General features: G+C 29.9%; 1 protein-coding gene across 2 annotated transcripts; it reads left to right on the forward strand.

Annotated features, from left to right (window-relative positions):
• Positions 1-2,224: 2,224 nt before the first annotated feature.
• Positions 2,225-21,499, forward strand: LOC145283591 (uncharacterized). Of its 2 annotated transcripts, XR_013868641.1 has the most exons (3): positions 2,226-2,364; positions 2,845-2,910; positions 18,029-20,071. XR_013868641.1 is itself a non-coding variant. In XM_080132518.1 (2 exons), the coding sequence occupies exon 2, from the start codon at positions 18,494-18,496 to the stop codon at positions 19,604-19,606; it is 1,113 nt and encodes a 370-aa protein (XP_079988644.1). In that variant the 5' UTR covers positions 2,225-2,364; positions 18,029-18,493; the 3' UTR covers positions 19,607-21,499. The 2 variants fall into 2 exon arrangements, 1 of the variants encoding a protein (XP_079988644.1); XM_080132518.1 differs by lacking the exon at positions 2,845-2,910 and having other exon boundaries at positions 2,225-2,364; positions 18,029-21,499.
• The last annotated feature ends 1,998 nt before the right edge of the window (positions 21,500-23,497 follow it).

Genomic DNA, 23,497 nt, shown 5'->3' on the forward strand with positions numbered 1-23,497 from the left:
ATGACAGGATGCATCTAGCATTATACAACAGTTGAGAGCTGTCTTTTTTGAACGTGGTGCCCCACTGGAAATTCTGACTGATATCGCCACTACGTTTCAATGTCAAAAATTTCAGAAATTTACGCAGGAATGGGGGATTAGAATGTGTTACCGATGTGCATATTTTCCAGAAGGTAACAGTATAGCAGAGCGGTGTCACAGCACCATTAAAAGAATTGCGGCCAGGACACAGTGTTCTATTCCAGAAGCTGTGTACTGGTATAATGTGACACCAAAGGATGATGCAACACCAGAAACTTCACCAGCTAATGGGATTTACCACTATGAACAGCGTATCAAAGGAATTGATGTCACACCATCAGTGGTTAGCATTGTCAATACACCATATCAAGTGGGAGACCGTGTTTGGGTAAAACACCCAAATGCTGAGTGCACTGTAAAATTTTGCAGAGGAAAAATAGACAAAATCATAAGTCCTCAGACCATGTTGATTGATGGTGTACCACGTCATGTAAAAGATATCCACCCCTGTTATACCTCTTCTGATTCTGAGGATGATGAGGAAGATCACATACAGTTCAGGGATGATCCTGATCGCCTACTGCTCCTACAGGTGAGCATAGAAACACTACCTACAGAACCAGATGAGGGAATGATGGAACATACTAGTGGCAATAGTGATGAGAACGATGAACATGAGTAAGTAATACCACCAGTTCCTCATCAAAGTACCCGAGAAAGACAAATACTGCCCACCTGCCGTGATTGTGAAACACCGCCTATAGCACCACGAGAGGGGATGATGGAACATACTGAGGAAGATGAAACCGAGGAAGTGATGCCTCCGATTCTTCGAAGGAGTACCCGACAAAGACGGATACTGCCCCCTTGCCCTGATTGTGAAACACTGCATGGGGAACCACAAGAGGGGATAATGGAACAGACTGGTGGCAATAACGGTGGTAATGAGGAAGATAGCAATGAGGAAGTGCTTCCCCTGATTCTCCGAAGAAGTACCTGACAAAGACGACTGCCCCCCCCCCTGCCCTGTGTGTGATCATGAGATCAAGGGGAAGTGTAGGGAAACATGCAACTTACCTAACTAGCATGTGTGCATAATTTAATGGGTCGGTCGTGGAATGAAATGAATGAAGAAGAAAGAAACAAAAATGGCTGCCTTATCTCTTTATATGCCTGCAATGTGACCACCCAATATGCAAATGAGATGCTCCTGGTTGGAGACAAAAGAGGGTTGATTTTTTAGAGGGAGGTTCATTTTGAAGTTGGATTTCGAAGAAATAAGTTGAATTAGCAGAAGTTCGTTGGGAGTTGAGAGAAGGTGCGTTACGTATACAGAAGTTTGGAAGTTGGAAGTTTGGACAACAGTGTCAACCTTACCCAGGAAATTATTGGTGTGACGGGCGGAAGAGATAAAACTCAAGTTATTGAATTATATAAATAATAAAAATTTTCATTTGTTGTTTTTCGTGATAACACAAGAGCTAAAACAAGGCCAAGATCAAAGTGTAGTATCTGTTCTTCAGATGTGGCACTTCCATTTCTCGTTCTCTGTCAGTGGAGGAGAAATCCTTCGCCACTGAGACAATTTTTATTTTTGTACCTTTTCTCCACGTTAAAAAACAACCCTGGTGTCTAACTCTGCCCCGTGGGGAGGCATTGTAAATAGGTACAAGAGCTAAAACAAAATAAAAAAAACTATTTATAAAAATGCAAAAAATGAAAGTTTATTATTTTTTATTGTTTTATGATAACACAAGAAGTGTTAAACTTAAATAATTTTTTGAAATAAATTATGTATTTCGTTTCCTGTTTACTGACTTCTGTTCCATAGTTAGATAAACCGAGTCCACTTCCGGCGTCCTAATTTTACTTACTGAATTTTTCGACATGACCGGTTTTACCCACACTGATGGTTTTCAGTGGACGCCATTTTTTTTTCACTGCTGACGATACATACTGTGCAATTTTCTAAAAATGAACGAAAAACTGAGGTTAATAATTTTTCTGTTCGTTTGTTTATTTAAAAAAATATAATTTGAAAAAAAAAAAAAAATGAAAAAAAAAAAAAAATTCGTTTCATTTTGCATATGACAGCTCCGGGGAAAACCTTTGTCGACATCTGAGGACGTAGCTTAAAGATAACCTAATAATAAAAAATAAGACGAAAAAACTTACGAGGGGGATAGAGTAAGAGGGATAGGTTTATAGCGAGAGAGGAAGGGAAGCACCGTGGAAAGTCTCCGGTTGATGACTCATGATGCGCCGACTACTGTAATCTGACTTAACTCTACTCTTTAAAGCAAAACACACAAAAAACAAAGCACCAAGACGAAGCCAAAGAATGTAAGTATAATATTACTTGAATTATTTCACTATTTTGAAAATATAGCTTTTATTTTTGTATTTATTATTACCACGTTTATTCTCTGATCGAATGAAAACCGATTTCTTCAGGAAAAATTTAATAGTAATTAAACATAACTATTTAAAAACTGTAATTAAAAATTAATTTAATCTTTTTTGCGATTTTATTTCAGACGAATTATGTAGATAATAGCGAAACTTCGGTATTTAAACTTAAATTTTAAATAAATGAATACCAGAAATTCAAATTATATAGCATTTTGTTATTTTGAAAAAAAAAAAAAATTAAATAAGCTGCTTATGCATTTTTTGAAAAGCGCTATTTTTTAAATAGTATTTTCAAGTTTTCCGATAGATTATTTTATCAAATTGTGAAGTAAAAGTACAGAATAGTTACAAAACACCACCCCCTCCCTATGTTAAGATTGGCTTTCTACATAATAACGTTATTTATTGCAGCGCAGTTTGGAAATTAATAACGGTGTAAAAGGGGAAGATGTCCCCTTTTAGAGTTATCGAACGGGCGTAAGTACAAAACTGCCGCTTTTTAAATAATAATGTTATTATTTCAACACGGTAAGTGCATAAAGTACTCATTTAGTTGAACAACAAACAGCAAAAACAATAGTTTAATCGAAATAATTAAAATTTGAATAATTTCTAGTAAATTTATATCAAAGATATTATTTTTCAAATAAAAAGTAATAATGAACAGTAAGCAAAAATCGAAAATCTGTCGCCTTTGTACAAGCACCGATTGTTGTAAGGGAGATAACTAAGAAATTTGTTAATTTTTTTCTTTTCATATGATAATTTGAAACGCTAAACTATTCGAGGACTTGTAAGGCAAAATGCGACTATTATTTATTCATTTAGTTATTTTTTAGGCGAGGTTCTTCGTTATAATAGCGAAATTCGAAATATTAAATTTCAAGCAAAACCAATAATATCTATTTATTTGTGTTGTTTGTATTAAAATACAGTGTAAAAGTTAATTTTCTACCTAACTGGATAAGTTTTAGTATTTTTATTTAATGTAAAATGTTTATTCGGTTCGAAAAACCAGTAATGTTAAACGCTGCCAAAAATAAAAAAAGATGGCTGCGATGTCATTGAAGACTCGATAATCACTTCAAAATAAGAAATATAAGAAAATGGTTGTACAAACTCATCCAATAAATGTCACGGTAATATCTTTTCTTGTTCTCCGGCAGCGTTCAAGTTCAACATTACTCATTTTGCGAACTGACTAAATATTTTACATAAAATATTAATAATAAAAAACCACTAAAAACTTATCAAGTTAGGTAGAAAAGTAACTTATCTTGACTTTGATAGCATTTATTTGTTATGTATTTGAGTTTTGACGAGTTTTTTTGTACCTCTATGTATACAATGCCGAAAATAGTTTTCGAAAACTTGAGGTTTGCAAAAAAAAAAAAAACTAAAGAAGAAAATAAATAAATAATAATAAAAAAAAATAGAATGGAGAAGTTAATTCTTAACAAACGGACTTTACTTCTCTTTGCCTGAAAACTGAAAATAATTTAGTGAAATTTAATTTTCGCTAATTGTCTTCGAAAACCGTTTCTATTAATATTTAATTTTCTACCTTATCGTTTTATGTAATTTTTAGTTATTTTCATCATTGTGACATGAACATTAAATAGATACCAATGGTTTCAATATTTCAAATTTTACTGTTATTATGAGTCCCCCCTATTTTTTAAAACATTTTTTTCAACTACTAACGTTAATATATATATATATATATATATATATATATATATATATATATATATATATATATATATATGTGTGGGTATATTACATAAAATGCGACGACATTGTAAATTTTGTTTTGTAAGTTTCGTTGGAGTTGTAGAGGAATTGTAAAAAATAATTAATGCTCTTTTTTGTAAGTTTTAATATGATAAAAGTTTGGGCCCTCTTGCAGTTTAGATAAACAAAAATATGATGAAAGTACTGGGACATATTAAGGGTTACACCGTCTGTAAGAATGTAATTTGATTGGCTATGGAAATTGACATAATTTTTGTGAAAGAATTGTAAAATTAAAGTCAAACAATATTGAAATTGATGTAATAAAATTCAAACAATATTAGAAAACAGAATATTTTTATTAAATACTGAAATTTTGTATTAAATAATTTTTATTTAGTACAGAAATTTTGTATTAAATGATTTTTATTTAGTACAGAAATTTTGTATTAAATGATTTTTATTTAGTACAGAAATTTTGTATTAAATGATTTTTATTTAGTACAGAAATTTTGTATTAAATGATTTTTATTTAGTACAGAAATTTTTTATTAAATGATTTTTATTGAGTACAGAAATTTTGTGTTAAATGATTTTTATTTAGTACAGAAATTTTGTATTAAACGAATTTTATTTAGTACAGAAATTTTGTATTAAATGATTTTTATTTAGTACAGAAATTATTTAATAAATGATTTTTATTTAGTACAGAAATTTTTTATTAAATGATTTTTATTGAGTACAGAAATTTTGTGTTAAATGATTTTTTATTAGTACAGAAATTTTTTATTAAATGATTTTTATTTAGTACAGAAATTTTTTATTAAATGATTTTTATTTAGTACAGAAATTTTTTATTAAATGATTTTTATTTAGTACAGAAATTTTGTATTAAATGAATTTTATTTAGTACAGAAATTTGTTATTAAATGATTTTTATTTAGTACAGAAATTTTTTATCAAATGATTTTTATTTAGTACAGAAATTTTTTATTAAATGATTTTTATTTAGTACAGAAATTTTTTATTAAATGATTTTTATTTAGTACAGAAATTTTGTATTAAATGATTCTTATTTAGTACAGAAATTTTGTATTAAATGATTTTTATTTAGTACAGAAATTTTTTATTCAATGATTTTTATTTAGTACAGAAATTTTGTATTAAATGATTTTTATTTAGTACAGAAATTTAGTAAATGATTTTTATTTAGTACAGAAATTCTTTATTAAATGATTTTTATTTAGTACAGAGATTTTTTAATAAATGTTTTTAATTTAGTACAGAAATTTGTTATTAAATGATTTTCATTTAGTACAGAAATTTTGTGTTAAATGATTTTTATTTAGTACAGAAATTTGTTATTAAATGATTTTTATTTAGTATAGAAATTTTTTATTAAATGATTTTTATTTAGTACAGAAATTTGGTATTAAATGATTTTTATTTAGTAAAGAAATTTTTTATTAAATGATTTTTTTTAGTACAGAAATTTTGTATTAAATGATTTTTATTTAGTACAGAAATTTTGTATTAAATGATTTTTATTTAGTACAGAAATTTAGTAAATGATTTTTATTTAGTACAGAAATTCTTTATTAAATGATTTTTATTTAGTACAGAGATTTTTTAATAAATGATTTTTATTTAGTACAGAAATTTGTTATTAAATGATTTTCATTTAGTACAGAAATTTTGTGTTAAATGATTTTTATTTAGTACAGAAATTTGTTATTAAATGATTTTTATTTAGTATAGAAATTTTGTATTAAATGATTTTTATTTAGTACAGAAATTTGGTATTAAATGATTTTTATTTAGTACAGAAATTTTTTATTAAATGATTTTTTTTTAGTACAGAAATTTTGTATTAAATGATTTTTATTTAGTACAGAAATTTTGTATTAAATGATTTTTATTTAGTACAGAAATTTTGTATTAAATGATTTTTATTTAGTACAGAAATTTTTTATTAAATGATTTTTATTTAGTACAGAAATTTTCTGTTAAATGATTTTTATTTAGTACAGAAATTTGTTATTAAATGATTTTTATTTAGTATAGAAATTTTGTATTAAATGATTTTTATTTAGTACAGAAATTTGGTATTAAATGATTTTTATTTAGTACAGAAATTTTTTATTAAATGATTTTTTTTTAGTACAGAAATTTTGTATTAAATGATTTTTATTTAGTACAGAAATTTTGTATTAAATGATTTTTATTTAGTACAGAAATCTTTTATTAAATGATTTTTATTTAGTACAGAAATTTTTTATTAAATTATTTTTATTTAGTACAGAAATTGGTTATTAAATTATTTTTTTATTAGTACAGAAATTTTGTATTAAATGATTTTTATTTAGTACGGAAATTTGTTATTAAATGATTTTTATTTAGTACAGAAATTTTTTATTAAATGATTTTTATTTAGTACAGAAATTTTGTATTAAATGATTTTTATTTAGTACAGAAATTTTTTATTAAATGATTTTTATTTAGTACGGAAATTTTTTATTAAATGATTTTTATTTAGTACAGAAATTGTTTATTAAATGATTTTTATTTAGTACAGAAATTTTGTGTTAAATGATTTTTATTTAGTACAGAAATTTTTTATTAAATGATTTTTATTTAGTACAGAAATTCTCTGTTAAATGATTTTTATTTAGTACAGAAATGTTGTATTAAATGATTTTTATTTAGTACAGAAATTTGTTATTAAATGATTTTTATTTAGTACAGAAATTTGTTATTAAATGATTTTTATTTAGTACAGAAATTCTCTGTTAAATGATTTTTATTTAGTACAGAAATTTTTTATTAAATGATTTTTATTTAGTACAGAAATTTTGTATTAAATGATGTTTATTTAGTACAGAATTTTTTAATAAATGATTTTTATTTAGTACAGAAATTTTGTATTAAATGATTTTTATTTAGTACAGAAATTTTGTATTAAATGATTTTTATTTAGTACAGAAATTTTTTATTAAATGATTTTTATTTAGTACAGAAATTTTTTATTAAATGATTTTTATTTAGTACAGAAATTTTGTATTAAATGATTTTTATTTAGTACAGAAATTTTTTATTAAATGATTTTAATTTAGTACAGAAATTTTTTATTAAATGATTTTTATTTAGTACAGAAATTTTGTATTAAATGATTTTTATTTAGTACAGAAATTTTTTATTAAATGATTTTTATTAAATACAGAAATTTTTTATTAAATGATTTTTATTTAGTACAGAAATTTTGTATTAAATGATTTTTATTTAGTACAGTAATTTAGTAAATGATTTTTATTTAGTACAGAAATTCTTTATTAAATGATTTTTATTTAGTACAGAGATTTTTTAATAAATGATTTTTATTTAGTACAGAAATTTGTTATTAAATAATTTTTATTTAGTACAGAAATTTTGTGTTAAATGATTTTTATTTAGTACAGAAATTTGTTATTAAATGATTTTTATTTAGTATAGAAATTTTGTATTAAATGATTTTTATTTAGTACAGAAATTTGGTATTAAATGATTTTTATTTAGTACAGAAATTTTTTATTAAATGATTTTTTTTTAGTACAGAAATTTTGTATTAAATGATTTTTATTTAGTACAGTAATTTAGTAAATGATTTTTATTTAGTACAGAAATTCTTTATTAAATGATTTTTATTTAGTACAGAGATTTTTTAATAAATGATTTTTATTTAGTACAGAAATTATTTAATAAATGATTTTTATTTAGTACAGAATTTTTTTATTAAATGATTTTTATTTAGTACAGAAATTTTTTATTAAATGATTTTTATTTAGTACAGAAATTTTTTATTAAATGATTTTTATTTAGTATAGAAACTTTTTATCAAATGATTTTTATTTAGTATAGAAATTTTGTATTAAATGATTTTTATTTAGTATAGAAATTTTGTATCAAATGATTTTTATTTAGTATAGAAATTTTTTATCAAATGATTTTTATTTAGTATAGAAATTTATCAAATGATTTTTATTTATAGAAATTTTTCATCAAATGATTTTGATTTAGTATAGAAATTGTTTATCAAATGATTTTTATTTAGTATAGAAATCTTTTATCAAATGATTTTTATTTAGTATAGAAACTTTTATCAAATGATTTTTATTTAGTATAGAAATTTTTTATCAAATGATTTTTATTTAGTATAGAAATTTTTTATCAAATGATTTTTATTTAGTAAGAAATTTATCAAATGATTTTTATTTAGTAAGAAATTTATCAAATGATTTTTATTTAGTAAGAAATTTATCAAATGATTTTTATTTAGTAAGAAATTTATCAAATGATTTTTATTTATAGAAATTTTTTATCAAATGATTTTTATTTAGTAAGAAATTTATCAAATGATTTTTATTTATAGAAATTTTTTATCAAATGATTTTTATTTAGTATAGAAATTTTTCATCAAATGATTTTTATTTAGTATAGAAACTTTTTATCAAATGATTTTTATTTAGTATAGAAATTTTTTATCAAATGATTTTTATTTAGTATAGAAATCTTTTATCAAATGATTTTTATTTAGTATAGAAATTTATCAAATGATTTTTATTTAGTATAGAAATTTATCAAATGATTTTTATTTAGTATAGAAATTTTTCATCAAATGATTTTTATTTAGTACAGAAACAAACAAATATACATAATAATATGTGAGGGCGTTGCACATGTTTCATTTTCAATTTTTTGCTTATTAATGATTTAATTAGATATACTGACTTTTTCTAACTTTAAAATAAATTGTTTAATTTTCAATAGACAATCAAATTCTAAATATGGCTTTTTAAAAAACTTTTTAAAAATTTAAAATAAAATTATATTTTTTTATAATAATAATTATTAAATAATTGATATAATTAAACAATAATTAAATTCTTTTACAATAATTTTAATTAAAAAAAATTATTGTATAATAATTATGTCGATTTCAATAGTCAGTCAAATTGTATTTTTACTGACGGTGTACCTCTTAATATGTCCGAGTATTTTCCTCAAATTTTCGTTTATCTAAACTGTAAGAGGGCCAAACCTTGTTACATTTAATAAACTAGTTTAAAACGAAAGTTGCTTCTACAAAGAAAGGCGACAGATCAATTTTAAAAAATAAGATTGCAGAAACAGGGGACATAACTCAGATTGCTTATTTTAGAAAGTATATTTTAGATTCGTTTCAATTTTTGCTTATTAATCGTTATTTAATTAAATTGCTGTTTTTATATAAAGTTTTGATATAAATTTACAAAAACAGAACTGTAAATTATTCACATTTTAACTAATTTAATTAAAATACTGTTTTTGCTGTTTGTTGTTTAACTAAATCAGTACTTATGCACTTATTGTACCGTGCTGAAATAATAACGTTATTTAGAAAAGTAGAACACAATTCTTAACATGGGGAGGGGGAGGATGTTTTGTAACTATTCTGTACTTTCACCTAACAAAAAAAAATCTCCCTTGTTTTATCTTCTGCCTTTCTTTGCACAAGCCCCCCCCCCCCCCCCAATTTTTTTTTGAAAAAAAGTAAAAAAAAAAAAATCACATTTTTCTAATCTGATAGTTCTTCAAATGTTTTAGCAACTCAAATTATCACATGAAAAACAAAATGAACGAATCTCTTAAGTTATCTCTGTTAGAATAATCAGCACAGCACAGCAAAAAACAAGTTTGATTAAAAACTTGGAATCTTATATTTTCTATTCATTGAAAAGGCCTCATGATTGCTAAAATATCATTTAACTTTGAAAAATAATAAAAAAAAAACACCAGCATGTTGTACTATTGATATTAGAATTAGATAAACATAACCATTTTAAAATTCCAATTTGATCTTTTAGAAAATACCAAATTTAGATGAATAATTAACATTTTAACATGTGTTAATTTAAAAAGTTGATTCAAATATAATTAAAGTCACTAATTACTGTATTGAGTTATTAGCTAGAAGATAATTCTGTGTCAAATTTGTCAAATTTTATTACATGAGGAGTCATATAGAGTTAAAAATCTTTTAAGAAATACACATTTTTATTTAAATATCTGTAAATGAAAATGCAGGTCTTGTTTATGTAAAAAGCAAAACGCTGTGATCCAAAATGGAAAACGAAATGAGCTACTGTTTTCTAGAACTTTGTTTCTTTTCTGGTTCATTTTCAGATTGCCATTTTACTTTTTATCTATATGTATAAAAGGCAAATGCGGCTTGCGCATTTTTGTATGTCTCGAAAATACTTTTTTTCACTGACGGTCCTGGGGTCATTACTACCGCTTAGAAGTGTTTATATACCCCCTAGATAATAATATCTACGATTTGGGAACACGGGTCGGATCTAGATTTATTTACGTCGATTTTTACAAAATTCTTGCTATTTCAGCCCGTCTTGTGTTCTTTCAGCTATTTTGTATAAAACCGAAACTAATTCAAAGCTAAGAATTGTTCCCAGCAATCGCACCGGGGGAACGTCCAGTAGCAATCAGCTTTGATCAATGTGGGGTCAATCTCCTTATATCAGACAATTGTATTCCATCTGGATAATCCCCTCTTGGGGAAACAACCAGCCAAAGTTGGGTAAACAAACCCAAAAGCTGCCCCGCAATAAAAGTTAATTCCGTTACTTCTATTTGACCTCATTAATGAGGTCAAATAGAAGTAGCAGAGTTAACTTTTATTGCTGGCACATGTCAATTCTGTTTTTAATACTTAAATAAATTCAATCGTGTTTCAGTTGCTCTTTGTTGGCCGAGCGGGTAACGTGTCAGGTTTTTTGCACACTTTTTTTTCCACCTTCGCCTCAAGGCTTCGGGTTCGATCCTAACTACTTACCAAAACTGTTTTTTTTTTAAGCCCCCCCCCCCTCCTCAACACAAACACCTGAGCAACGATTTTTTTAAAAGAAGTTTTAACATTATTTTTATATATATATATATATATATATATATATAATATTTAAACAGGGTTCTTACTTCGCTTATTCTTTTGTTTTGATCCCCCCCCCGCCCAACACGCACACCTCTAAACACCTGGGAAACGCCAGGTACCCCCGCTGGTATCAATATAAAACGTAAACCCAAAAACGTGTCCTCATTACTCAATGTGTAGATATTTAAAGTGTGTATTTATCGCTAAAAATGTGAATTTCTCAATAGATTTGAACTCGAAAAGACTCCTTATGTAACAATATTAAAAAGCAAACAAACATTTTAAATGCCTACACATAATTGTTTCCTGCTATCAACTCAATATGCTACTTAGTGACTTTGTGCAAATAAAATAGTTTGGCACTTTTGCATTTTAGCTTGCTATGGCAAAGTATTTGCTTTCATTTCAGGAAGCAGAATGGTAATCATATAATTTATTGAAATTTTGTTCAAGTTTGTTAAATCAAAATAAATACATTAAAGTAACATAAAATTTTCAATGGATATTTAAAAAAAAAATTAATTCAACTTTCAGTATAAATTAAAACAGCCCTTGTTTGAAAGGTGTTTTTTTTTTTTTTGAAAACGAGCACTTTCCTTGATAAATTAAAATAATTATGAAACGAGTAAAGACAGACATTGTGCATTTTAATATCTCTAGCAAAAAATAAATTGTTTTCAGTTTAGGAGAGTTCCATTTGTGGCAATGAAAGAGATAACAAAGTTCCATCTCTCACCATGTTAAAAAAGGCTTTCTAAAGTTATGTGGTGATGCTAAATTGTGCTGACAATTTAAATGCTTTCAAATTCATTTGAAAAATTAGAGTAATTCTTTTTTTAATTTCAACTATTCATCGTCAGCTCCCACTCATGTCTGAGTATCGGGTTCTGTCATGAGTCCTACCTCCGTGGTTGGTGTTTGACATGATTTGTGAGGCCCTGTCGATGGTGGGATAGCTATGGACAATGTTCACAAGGAAGGGTGGGGGAAGGACGTGGGTTGTTCCCAACACTCTTTTCTCTTGTTGTATTGTTGGACGGTACCAACATGAGTATGTTATATAGTCGGGTTTGAGTTTGTATATACTGAATGGCCATACATATGTATATAGGTGACAAAGGGTTCATCTGAATATGTGTACGTGTCACTAAATGTCTATGGTGGTTCTTCACTAATTGAACCCTAGCTGATCATGTTGCAGTCAAAGTGTGTGTTCTTAACATTTTCTTAGGGTATAATGAGCTCTTTTCTTTAACCCTTTTAACCCTGCCATAATTGTTAGTAATGTCTCTTTAGTATTTGTCTTGACATATAACACAGATACATAAACATGGCATACCTGGTTCTCCTGCTGTCTTTTTGGGAGGTTTCTTTGATCTTTTTGAGGGAGTTGATTCTCTTGACAAAAAGACACATACAATTAACTCAACATGATGGGTTGTTTTTTTATACTTGTTTATTTGCTCCCAGGCACTACATCTAGCAGTGGAGTGATCAATGATTTGGGTGGCTCGTTCTTACACATCGCACATTTGAGATGCTTCCTCCTTTGAGAGGAGACCCCTTTCAGACCATCTTCTGTTGACGTTCAAATTCCAACTCTGACTATTTTCTCAGCTTACTAGAACACATGATCACGTACACATGATTCTAGGTCAGCTATCAGACACTCTTTTGGTGCAACTGATCAGTCACCCAGCTTGATGTGACTGACATGTTTTAACAATATCAAAACATAGTTCACATCTCTTTGTTCTCTTCCCAATCAGATAGATTGATAGATAAATAAAAAGATAAATGACTAGATTGATAGATATATCGATAATACACTGTTGTATAGATAGATCAACAGACAAATGACAAATAATTTCCTGTGTTCCCAATTATATAACACTCCTTCATCACCTTGCCTCTTCATTTTTCTTCCTATTTTCCTCAAAATTTGAAGTGTCATCACATTGATCTCCTCTGCATCGTTTGGTCCCTAACAGTTTCTTCCCATGAGGAAAACTGATGTTGCTAATTGTCAGGGTGTGATTTAATTGATCCTTGTAGTATATTTTAGGTGCTCCTTGTAGTCTGATCCTGATGGCCAGCTTGCCATATAGGATTTTCTTGGGGAGCTTGAAAGGATCCATCCTGTGGATATGTTCTGCTCAGCCTGCTGGTCTTGACATTGCTCACTGAGGTTCTGTCTAGTACTTTTGTATTTGTGATGTAGCTCTCATGCAATGTTGAGGATTTGCCCCAGTTTCAGTTGCCATAAGCATTCTAGATTCTTGCTTCTAAATAGGGTCCATGTTTCATAAGCATATGAAAGGATGAAGCGAACTACTACCCAGAACACCATGATTTGGTAGCAGTTCATGGTTGTTAAATATTGAGTCGGCCAAAGGTGGAGTGGGCTGCTCTGGTTCTATTCTCCACGTCATTTCTGCATGCGAGTGTTGATGTTAGAACATTCCCCAGATCCGATAACTGATCTACTTGTTCCAGTGGTTGGTCATTGATAGTAGTGTTAATGTTTTGAGGCAACAGTCCAGGTGGTAGTTGAACTAATAACTTTGTCTTTTCTATGTTGACCTGCATTCCAAATCATAGGCCATGTTGCAAGCATCGGCTAGTGTCTGGAGGTCCTCTTCAGTCTGACCAGACATGGTATTGTTGTCAGCATACTGCAATTCCTGTACTGAACACATGGTAATTTTGGTTCTGGCACAAAGTTGAGCGAGGTTAAAAACTATCCAAATGTTAAGGAGGTCAACAGGGCATGTCTGGTGGTATCTCATTTAGCATTGATGCTGTGTAGTGAGAGAAGCACATTGGTATAAGAACACACCCTGCTTCAAACAACCAGTAATGGGGAATAGATCCGAAAGGGAGATCTGGTGGTATACTCTTCTCAGCATTCTCTCATATAGGGGCGCATACCAGGGTGACAAAGTCGGATGGAAAGCAAACTTAGTAAGGACTGCCCACAAAGCAGGTCAGGGTACTTTCTCAAAGGTCTTTTTCAAATTCCAAAAGATAAACATTGTGGGCTGTTACTGTTTGAGACAATTCTCTTGAATTTGATGTGAGCAGAAGATCATGTTGATGGTTCTGCGGGAAGGTCGAAAACCACACTGGGACTCTAGCAGGACATCTTCAGCGAGGACATGGAGATGATCTAGGAGAATGTGGGCAAAGCTCTTGCTGCTGATGCTTATCAATGATATTCCCTTTGTTGCAGTTCTCATGATCTCCCTTTTTGAATATTGTCATGACCGTTGCATCACAAAAGTTGCTGGGGAGGGTCTTTGTCTCTTAAATCTTCAATATAAGGAGCTTAAGATGGTTCATCATCTTTGGCCTACTGTGGGTGAGGCGATCCAGTCAGATGTTGTAGGGTCCTGCTGCTTTGCTGGGTCTCATGCAATTAAGGGTTTTGTTGAAGTCTTGGAGAAAGGGTGGTTGTGCCATCCACTGATGGACGAGATGCTGTGAGCTTATTCGCAGGAGATTGTTTGGTGTGTTGACCTGGTCATCAAGGAAGTTCATACCCTTACTATCCCACTGATGAGTGTGTTGGACCAAAAATTTCCTTGGTTACTGTATAGACCCTGTGCAGGCTTTGCTGTTCAGTGTAACAGATGTTCTGGGTTTCTTTTGTCATGTTTGAATGTTCCAAGTTCTGAGATTAAGGATATTTTTTATTGTTTAAACTTTTTGCATTGTTGGGGTTACAGTAGAGAGATGTCCACCAGCCATGTTAAACTGGCCAAAAGTATTGCTGTATCTCATGTTTGCCCCACCTTTTCTAGGGGCCTTCCCATCATGTGGAGTAGGGTTCGGTAATCCTCAACAGGCAAACTCAGTCATAGGTCCAGCTGCTGAACTGACATTAGTCATGACAATGTCACCAGAGAGCAACCATCTTTGACCTGTTGCCTGTGTGCAGTTGTAGGATGCAAGTTTCCAAGCCTGCCTCATTGCTTGTGGACTTGGATGGTTATGATGAGGGTGAAAGGATGAAGATAGGTGGAAAGAAAGAATAGAATGCCAGTTGTTGAGGATATTGTTTTAGGTGGTTGTACTGCACACACTTGACCAGCATCACTTCCATCATGGCTCAAGAGAAATGAGACAGGCAACCTCCATGATGCTGATTCTATCAGACTGCCAGGTTCTCATTTTTCCAAGACCTAACAGGCGTTGCCTTCTACCATTGCTACTAAGCTCTGCCATTGAGGTCTTATTGGTTTGGTTTCTTCCAGTACCGCAAGAAGCAAACCTTATAAGGCAGAAGTGGGGAGGACTGATTATACCATCAGTACACTCGGTCACTTGCATAAATTTAGTAAGAAACAAAGGGGATCACAGGGAGGTAGCAAGCAAGCAGTTAGGAGGCGTAAGTTCTGGGAGACTTTATTCTAGCTTAGCCTCAGACGCATGCACTCCAATCATCCCTCTAATTTCAACTATTAAGAAGAACTCAGTCATTTTAATCTTGTAATTTTAACTATTAAAAAAATATTAAAATGACTGAGTTGTACAAAGAAACCGAAATGCATCATAATGGATTTACTTTCATAAATAATTTACTGGCACAAGTGCAGTTTAATAAGAAAACAATTTGCCAAGCGTGTTAAAATGCATGATGACTATTTTCATTCATTTTACATTCAATGTATTTTTTTAATTATATGTGATTCTCTTCCCTTGTCCATTATACAACTCTTCTGAAATGAAAAACAATTGTTTGTAGGAGGCTAAAATGCAGAAGTGTAATTTATATACATATATATATATATATATATATATATATATATAAATTACACTTTTGCATTTTAGCCCCCTATTATATATATATATATATTGTTTTTTTCTCAAGTATTGGTTTGTTATGGCCATGTATAATTAGTAATCACTGACTAATTAACGCTTGCATACATTAATTGGACATGCGTCTATAAATAACTCATTAAACATTTGATTAATTAAAATGAACAAGATTTATTATATCATTTGAATTATTCTGATTACTACTAACCTGTATTAAGATTAAACTAACAAATTTTTGTTATAAGACAGCAATATAGCATTGCTTTACAACCTGTTTTAATTGAGATTTAACTAATAACATTTTGCCATAATACAGCAAATATGACATTTCTTCACAACTTGTTTTAATGTAGATATATCAACAACTTTTTGTCATAGGACATAGCAAATAAAGCATTGCTTCACAAACTGTATTAATTGAGATTAAACTAACATTTTGTCATAAGACATAAATCAAGCATTGCTTCAGAACCTAATCAGTTCTGGTCAATGTGGGGGAAACCCTTCATATCAGACAATTGCTAATTTTGGACCCTGCCAGAGTACCCCCTTGGGGGAGCTGGTTTTTCCTACCCACATTAAAAAACGGCCTTGTACCTAATTTGCTCAGTGGGGAAGCAAATAAATAACAACTTTTTGTAATAAGACATAGCAAACTAAGCATTGCTTCACAATCTGTATTAAGATTTAACTTACAACTTTTTGTCATAAAACAGGGCAAGTCAAGCATTGCTTCACAACCTTTATTGAGATTTAACTATACACTTGTTATTATTAGACATAATAGATAATCATTGTTTCACAATCTGCATTAATTGAAATTTAACTATCTAATGTATTTTCATAAGACATAACAAATAAATTAGTGGTCCACAATGTTTTATTATTGAGATTTAACTATCAATTTATTGCCATGAGACATCACAGATAATCATTGCTTCATGGTCCAAATTAATCGAGATTGAACTATCAACCTATCATCATAAGACATAAAAGAAATCATTACAATTTTTATCAATTGTGATTTGTTTTAAAGTTGCTAATTTAATCCTTATTACATACAGGTGATAACAAATAATAACATAAGGATTATCAATTGTATCTTATTACTAAAGAATAAAAACAATCAATCCCTGAAGATTAAATAATGGCTTCAGTTGGAAATTATGCTCAATTTTTAAAATTTGATTGAAATCTAAGAATGTGTATATGAAGAAAGTCGACGTTTACATGAGACAAAATGTAATTGTATTAACCATGACAAGAATTGTAGTCCAAATAATGCAACTTACCAATCCTCATCTCAAAAATTAAAAATATATATAACATTTATTTTTATATGAAATTTGTTTTTTACATAAATTTATGGAGCAAGAAATAAACTTTTGTTTTTGCCTTTCCTTCAGCAAATGAACACATTATCTAGTCTTCATCTGAATATCAGATTTTGATTTTGTATCAACAAAAACAAATTAGTGAATTAAAAATTAAGTTAATCAGTTTATAAAACAAACCTTATAAAATTCTAAGGCTACTATTCTTATGAAGGTTTATTGTTAAACATCAACATTTATTAAAATATCTCTTCACAGAATATAGTGATTTTTGTTAAATTTTTAAAGGAGTTATACTATTTTGGGGGGTATTTATAGAATGACGGATTTATGGTTTTACTTTTAAACTTTTACATCTATTATTATATGTTACTATATTTTGGTTTATCTTCTTTCATGAATCCATTAACAAACTTAAATATACATACTAAAAGTGCCCAAAGCTATGATCTCGATTAAAAATTAAATTTTAGAACATTTTAAGATTGCAAATTTATGCTACTTTATATTTTTTTCTGATTCTTACTTTCTCGATTGATGACTTTTCTGTATTTTGTTTAGTTCTTTTTAAAAGATTATGTTGATCAGAAAATAATTTCAACAAAAAATGTTTTCAATTTCTCTTTAAATAAACTGTTTACCATAAATGATAATGAACGCTTTGAATTGTAAAAATATGTATTGTTTTGCAAATATAATTTTTAATGCTTTAGTAAATCAATCTTTTTCTTTTTTTTTACAGGGACAATGTATGAAAACCAAGAATTTGCAATTAGATACAGAATTAAATGTTCATTTGATGGAAATAGAAAATATATGTTAGTGTGATATTATAAAATCATTTTCGAATATTGTACTAACATATATTTAAGGCAGAAAAAATTTAGTACGAAAATGTATTTTATTATTAAATTAGTATTTTGAAAAAAAAAAGATAAACATGGTTGAAATGTTATGCTTATGTCTCTTTAAATAAACAGTTTACTAAAAATAAATGATAATGAACGTTTTGAATTGTAAAAATATGTATTTTTTGCAAATATAACTTTTAATTCTTTAGTAAATCAATCTTATTTTTTTCACTGGGACAATGTATGAAATTAGATATGGAATACAATGTTTGTTCATTTGATGGAAATAGAAGATATATTTTAGTATCAAAATTTATAATTTTATTTCAAACTAGTATTTAAAAAAAAAAATAAAAATGACTGAAAAACCTTACGCGTGTGACGTGTGTGGCTTTTCATTTTTATATGCATCACATTTCACTATCCACATGCGAACACATACTGGTGAAAAACCGTACGATTGTGACGTTTGTGGTTCATCATTTTCAACTAAATCAGCCGTAAACCGTCATCGTCGCATCCATATCGGTGAAAAACCTTTTGTATGCATTGTGTGTGGATCAGCATTTTACACAGCATCTGATGTAAACGTGCATATGCGAACGCACACACGTGAAAAACCATACACGTGTGTTGTTTGTGGTGCAACATTTTCAACGACGTCAGCGTTAAATGTGCACGTTCGAACGCACACTGGTGAAAAACCTTATGCTTGTTATGTTTGCGACTCCGCGTTTTCACAGCCATCACAATTAAACAACCACCTGCGAATACACACGGGTGAAAAACGTTATAAATGCGAAACGTGTGGATCAGCTTTTTCACGAAAAGCATCACTGATCCAACACGTTCGAACACACACGGGTGAAAAGCCGTTTGCTTGTGAAGTGTGTGATGTGAAATTTTCAAGAAACCAAGATTTAACAATCCACCGACGGAGACACACAACTGAGAAACCTTATACTTGTATCGCATGTGGTTCGTCGTTTTCAACAAAGCATTTCTTAAGAAAGCATATGCAGACGCACCCTGATCTGAGAAAGCCAAAAAGAGTTTCTGGCTCAACATTTTTAAAAGTTCTCACGTCGACAGATGCTGTTCCCAAAACATACAAGTGTCATGTGTGTGGTTCAACGTTATCCAAAAAATCCAACTTAAATATTCACATGCGAACACACACTGGTAAAAAACCTTATGATTGTCAAGTGTGTGGCACAGCGTTTGCACAGAAATGCCACTTAAAAGTCCACATGAGAACACATACGGGTGAAAAGCCTTTTGCTTGTCAAGTGTGTAACTCCACATTTTCACAAAAACATCATTTGGAAATCCATATCCGAACACACACTGGTGAAAAGCCTCATGTTTGTGAAATATGTGACTCTTCATTTTTACAAAAACATCATTTAGAATTACACTTGCGTAAACACACGGAAAGTTCGCAGAAGGACTTAAGCAATGTAACCTAGAGAAGGAGGCTTCACTACAATGGTTTATATTTTGTTCAATGAGGAACAGATGATTTTAGTCGGGCAACACCAGGATCTTCTCAGAAATGGATTCAAGAAAAATAACTGGTCTCCAAAAAAAATAATGACTGGTAACCGCTAACAGATTGAGGCCCTACACTAATGAGAGTCGAGTAGGTTAGCTAGATAAATATGCAGTTTGCACAGTTATGTAAGGAATGCTAGAATAAAGTTTTGAAAACAAATAGATAAATATCCAGATTTTACCAACGATAACATTTCAGGTGTCAAGGATGATGCAATTGTAGTTTCAGAAGAGGTCAAAGTTAACAGGACAAAGAAAGAGCTGATAATATAAGTTAATGACCAATCGAGGCAGAGAGATTTTTGATTTAGTTACAGAACTTGGCATTTCATCCTGATCACCAGTGTCATGAAATAGAAATAAAATTGTTACAAAAGTTATGCCTGTTTGTTGTTCTGCTGATTCAATGTCCTCAATATTGGAAAGGTCCTCAATTTCAGTGTCTTCAAGTCAGATGTCAACGACTGACATACTAAGGAATCAGTCTCTATGTTGGCCAAGGATATCTTTCTAGTCTTAGGTTAGTACTCTGTTTTAAACAGCTGTCATCATGTAATGATTATTGCTTATATAAAAACTGTACCTTTATCTTAAGGTGAATGTTTACTGTTGAACATTGCTTTTTGTTTACACATACATAATAAGGCACACATGCATTGATAACTGGTATTCATGTTGAATTCACACAATCTCTAATTCATACATGTAAAACCTCACATTGGTTCGTATACAACAGTTCTATCATTCAGCTGTGAAAAGTCATCTAATGTCTGGATCCAAGATCCATTTGACAGATGACCATTACACAGTATGTAGAACCTCCACGAGATAATCAAAGAATAGTTGCAACTTGAAAGCTCTGCAGACATTTAGAATATGAACCACCACCCATAACAGCAAACAGGAAATTTGCAGTGTTCTATGACAAAAAATATACATGTAACTGTCTCAAATGATTATGACTGAAATAGGTTGAAATGCAAAACAATGTAGTTCTTAAAAACAAAAAAATATTATACTGGATTGAGTAAAGACAACTGGCCTAATGAAAAAAAAATTTCAAATATTTAAACAATTCCTGGAAGCCCAAACTGCAGCGAAGTACAAATAGCAGCTTTTAAAGAGAAATCTACCCTTAAAAGAACCGTCATGTATATATTTAATGTATAACAAATCAAATGCTAATCCCAGGAAATGGGTCCATTTATTTCTTCAAACCAGCTGATATAAAAAAAATCATTTGAATGCCTACTAGACACTGTCCTCAAGTGTCTGAGGTTTGTGAGGACAATCTGCCATTCCCTAACAAATAAACCCTGATCAAATACTCATAATAACTTAGTATTTGAAGCCTAATAAAATCCCTTCAGTATGGTTACCCAACCTTGGCTTGTACTATGAATGGTGCATCTTCTCCTAACTAGAAGATAATTAATGTTTTTCATTTCTGTACTTACTTATCATTTAAAAGGTAAAAGAACTTTAAGTGAACACTCGTATATCTATGTATCTCATACAGAGGTCAAATGTCAACCCCAGGAGGGTGCCTCTTGATTTCCGAGAACTTACATTGAAGTAAAATGAAAAAAAAACAAAGCAGCGTGAGATTTAAACAATTGCGCTTAAAGATACAAAACCCTAAAGTTATTTCCATTGAAGTCTCTGAAAAAGCAAGTGAATGTCCGTTTGTAATTTTTTTATGATGTCTGAATAAATTAAAATGTTTTACATTAAAAGTTGCAAATAAAAATGAAATACGCATTTCAATTCTCTTATGTATACATAGACAAATATACTTTCAAATTGTACTGTTCTTCTTGTAATTCTTTGTAATCTTGTTGAAATTATTCCATGTTTTCAAATACTAATTTCTTTCTCATCTTGAATGTTATTTTACCACATTTCAGTTGCTGTAGTCTCTGACCGTCTTCAGATGTATCTTGTCAAACTTATGAATATTGCTTGTTTATGGTTTAGTGGATAAACTACTTAGTAAAATTCAGTTGTAAGTTACACTCTTCTGGAGGTTGAAGTTTCAATCCTCAGAGCAAGCAACACTCAAAATACAATTGCGGATGACTTAGGACTTCAACCCAGTCATGGCTGATGGAACAAGAGCATACCACCCTTGCTGATTAAATAAAGGGTTCTGCTCAAAATTCCATACAAATTCCCGAGTTTGGCAGAAAAATACCTGAGTTCGACAAGATATAAGGTGCCTTCAATAAGTTTCCAGACTTTTTTGTACATGCATTTAAGATTGTCCTAGACTCTTGAAAATCTAATATGTTATTGCTATATATTTATGAGATGACTGACCAATTTTTATGATTTCAGGTTCAAATGAACAGCTACAGGAGGAAATACACCCTACTAAAGCCTGATTCTCATAGCTGTTGAATTTCAAAAATGCAATTTGGACGTGAGAATACTTTAGAAGAACGATATGCAATAAAATTTTGTTTTCTACTTGCAAAAATTGACACAGAAATGTATAGAATGCTTCAGACTGCTTTTGGACCATCTTGCATGAATCGAGCATCATTTTTTAAGTGGCATAAGAGATTAAAGGAAGGCTGGGAGTCTGTGAGGGATAATGAGAAATGTGGGAGGAGTAAGGAAGTGAAAACATCAGAGTTGATTGACCAAATAAAGAATTTCATCGATATGGACCATCTTTGATGTCAGTGTGGGAACTGTACACAAATTATTTGCGAGGAACTGAAGATGTGGAAAATTTGTGCAAAGTTTATTACAGGGGTACTCAGAGAAGATCAGAAAGAAACGTCATGACAGCAGGGAGATGATCGAGCTGATCAATTCAGATTCCATAGTTCAGACATTGCTCCCTGTGACTTTTGGTTATTCCCTTAGCTCAAGGAAAACCTTAGAGGCTGTCGTTATGAGATAATTGAGGAGATGAAAGAGGCTGCAACAAGGATCGTTGATATTCTCACACAAAACTTCCATGGAACCTTCCAGAAATTGTTGGAACAGTACAAGTGCATTGCAGCTGGAGAAGAGTGCTCATACAAAAAAGTCTGGAAATTTATTGAAGGCACCTCATACACCTGAAGAAGGTCAGAGGTTATATTGACGAAAATATTGGGAAAATAACACTCAAGATGAGAACAATCCAAACAGTTTGAATAATGTATTACACAGAGAGAAATGACATGAGAATGATGGGATGAATGTGTAGTGTGATTCATGAAAACACAGATCTCATAGTCTCAGAGAATTATTAAATCTGGATCCTATAAAAACGTGGAGAATAGGGAACTTAATTTGGTCACATTGAAAGAGACTATGCAAGATATGAACGCTCGGGTAAGTAAATATAGAGTATTTTATATAGCAGACTCGGTTGATAAGGGCAAGTGTGGAAATGGTGTGAGGAAGTGATAAGAATAGATTTGAAAGAAGAAGAATAAATAAAGAATAAACTAGAGTTTAGATTTGAACTCAGTTTGGAAAAATTGTCCAACACATGTTACCATGTACAACAATTGGAACCAAATATGATGACAGGATCAGAAAATTTAGCAATTAATAGTAAAAACCTGCAAATTTGACCATTCTTATTCCATAGTGTCTGAATAAGACAGTGTATTTTATAAAAAGTCTTATGTAAATGTTAGAAATTTAATTGAATAAAACATTTGATATTTTCATTATCATCATGTTCACTATCATCATCGTCATCATTGGTTCAACATCCATTTTACATGTTGATATTACTTTGACAAATGTAATTTTAGTTATGTAACATTTTGATAGTGTTGAATACACAATATTTAAAATAT

The sequence above is a fragment of the Euprymna scolopes genome, chromosome 8 (genome assembly GCF_053919585.1).
Source record: "Euprymna scolopes isolate OS-2025 chromosome 8, ASM5391958v1, whole genome shotgun sequence".
NCBI classification, from domain to species: Eukaryota; Metazoa; Mollusca; class Cephalopoda; order Sepiida; family Sepiolidae; genus Euprymna; species Euprymna scolopes.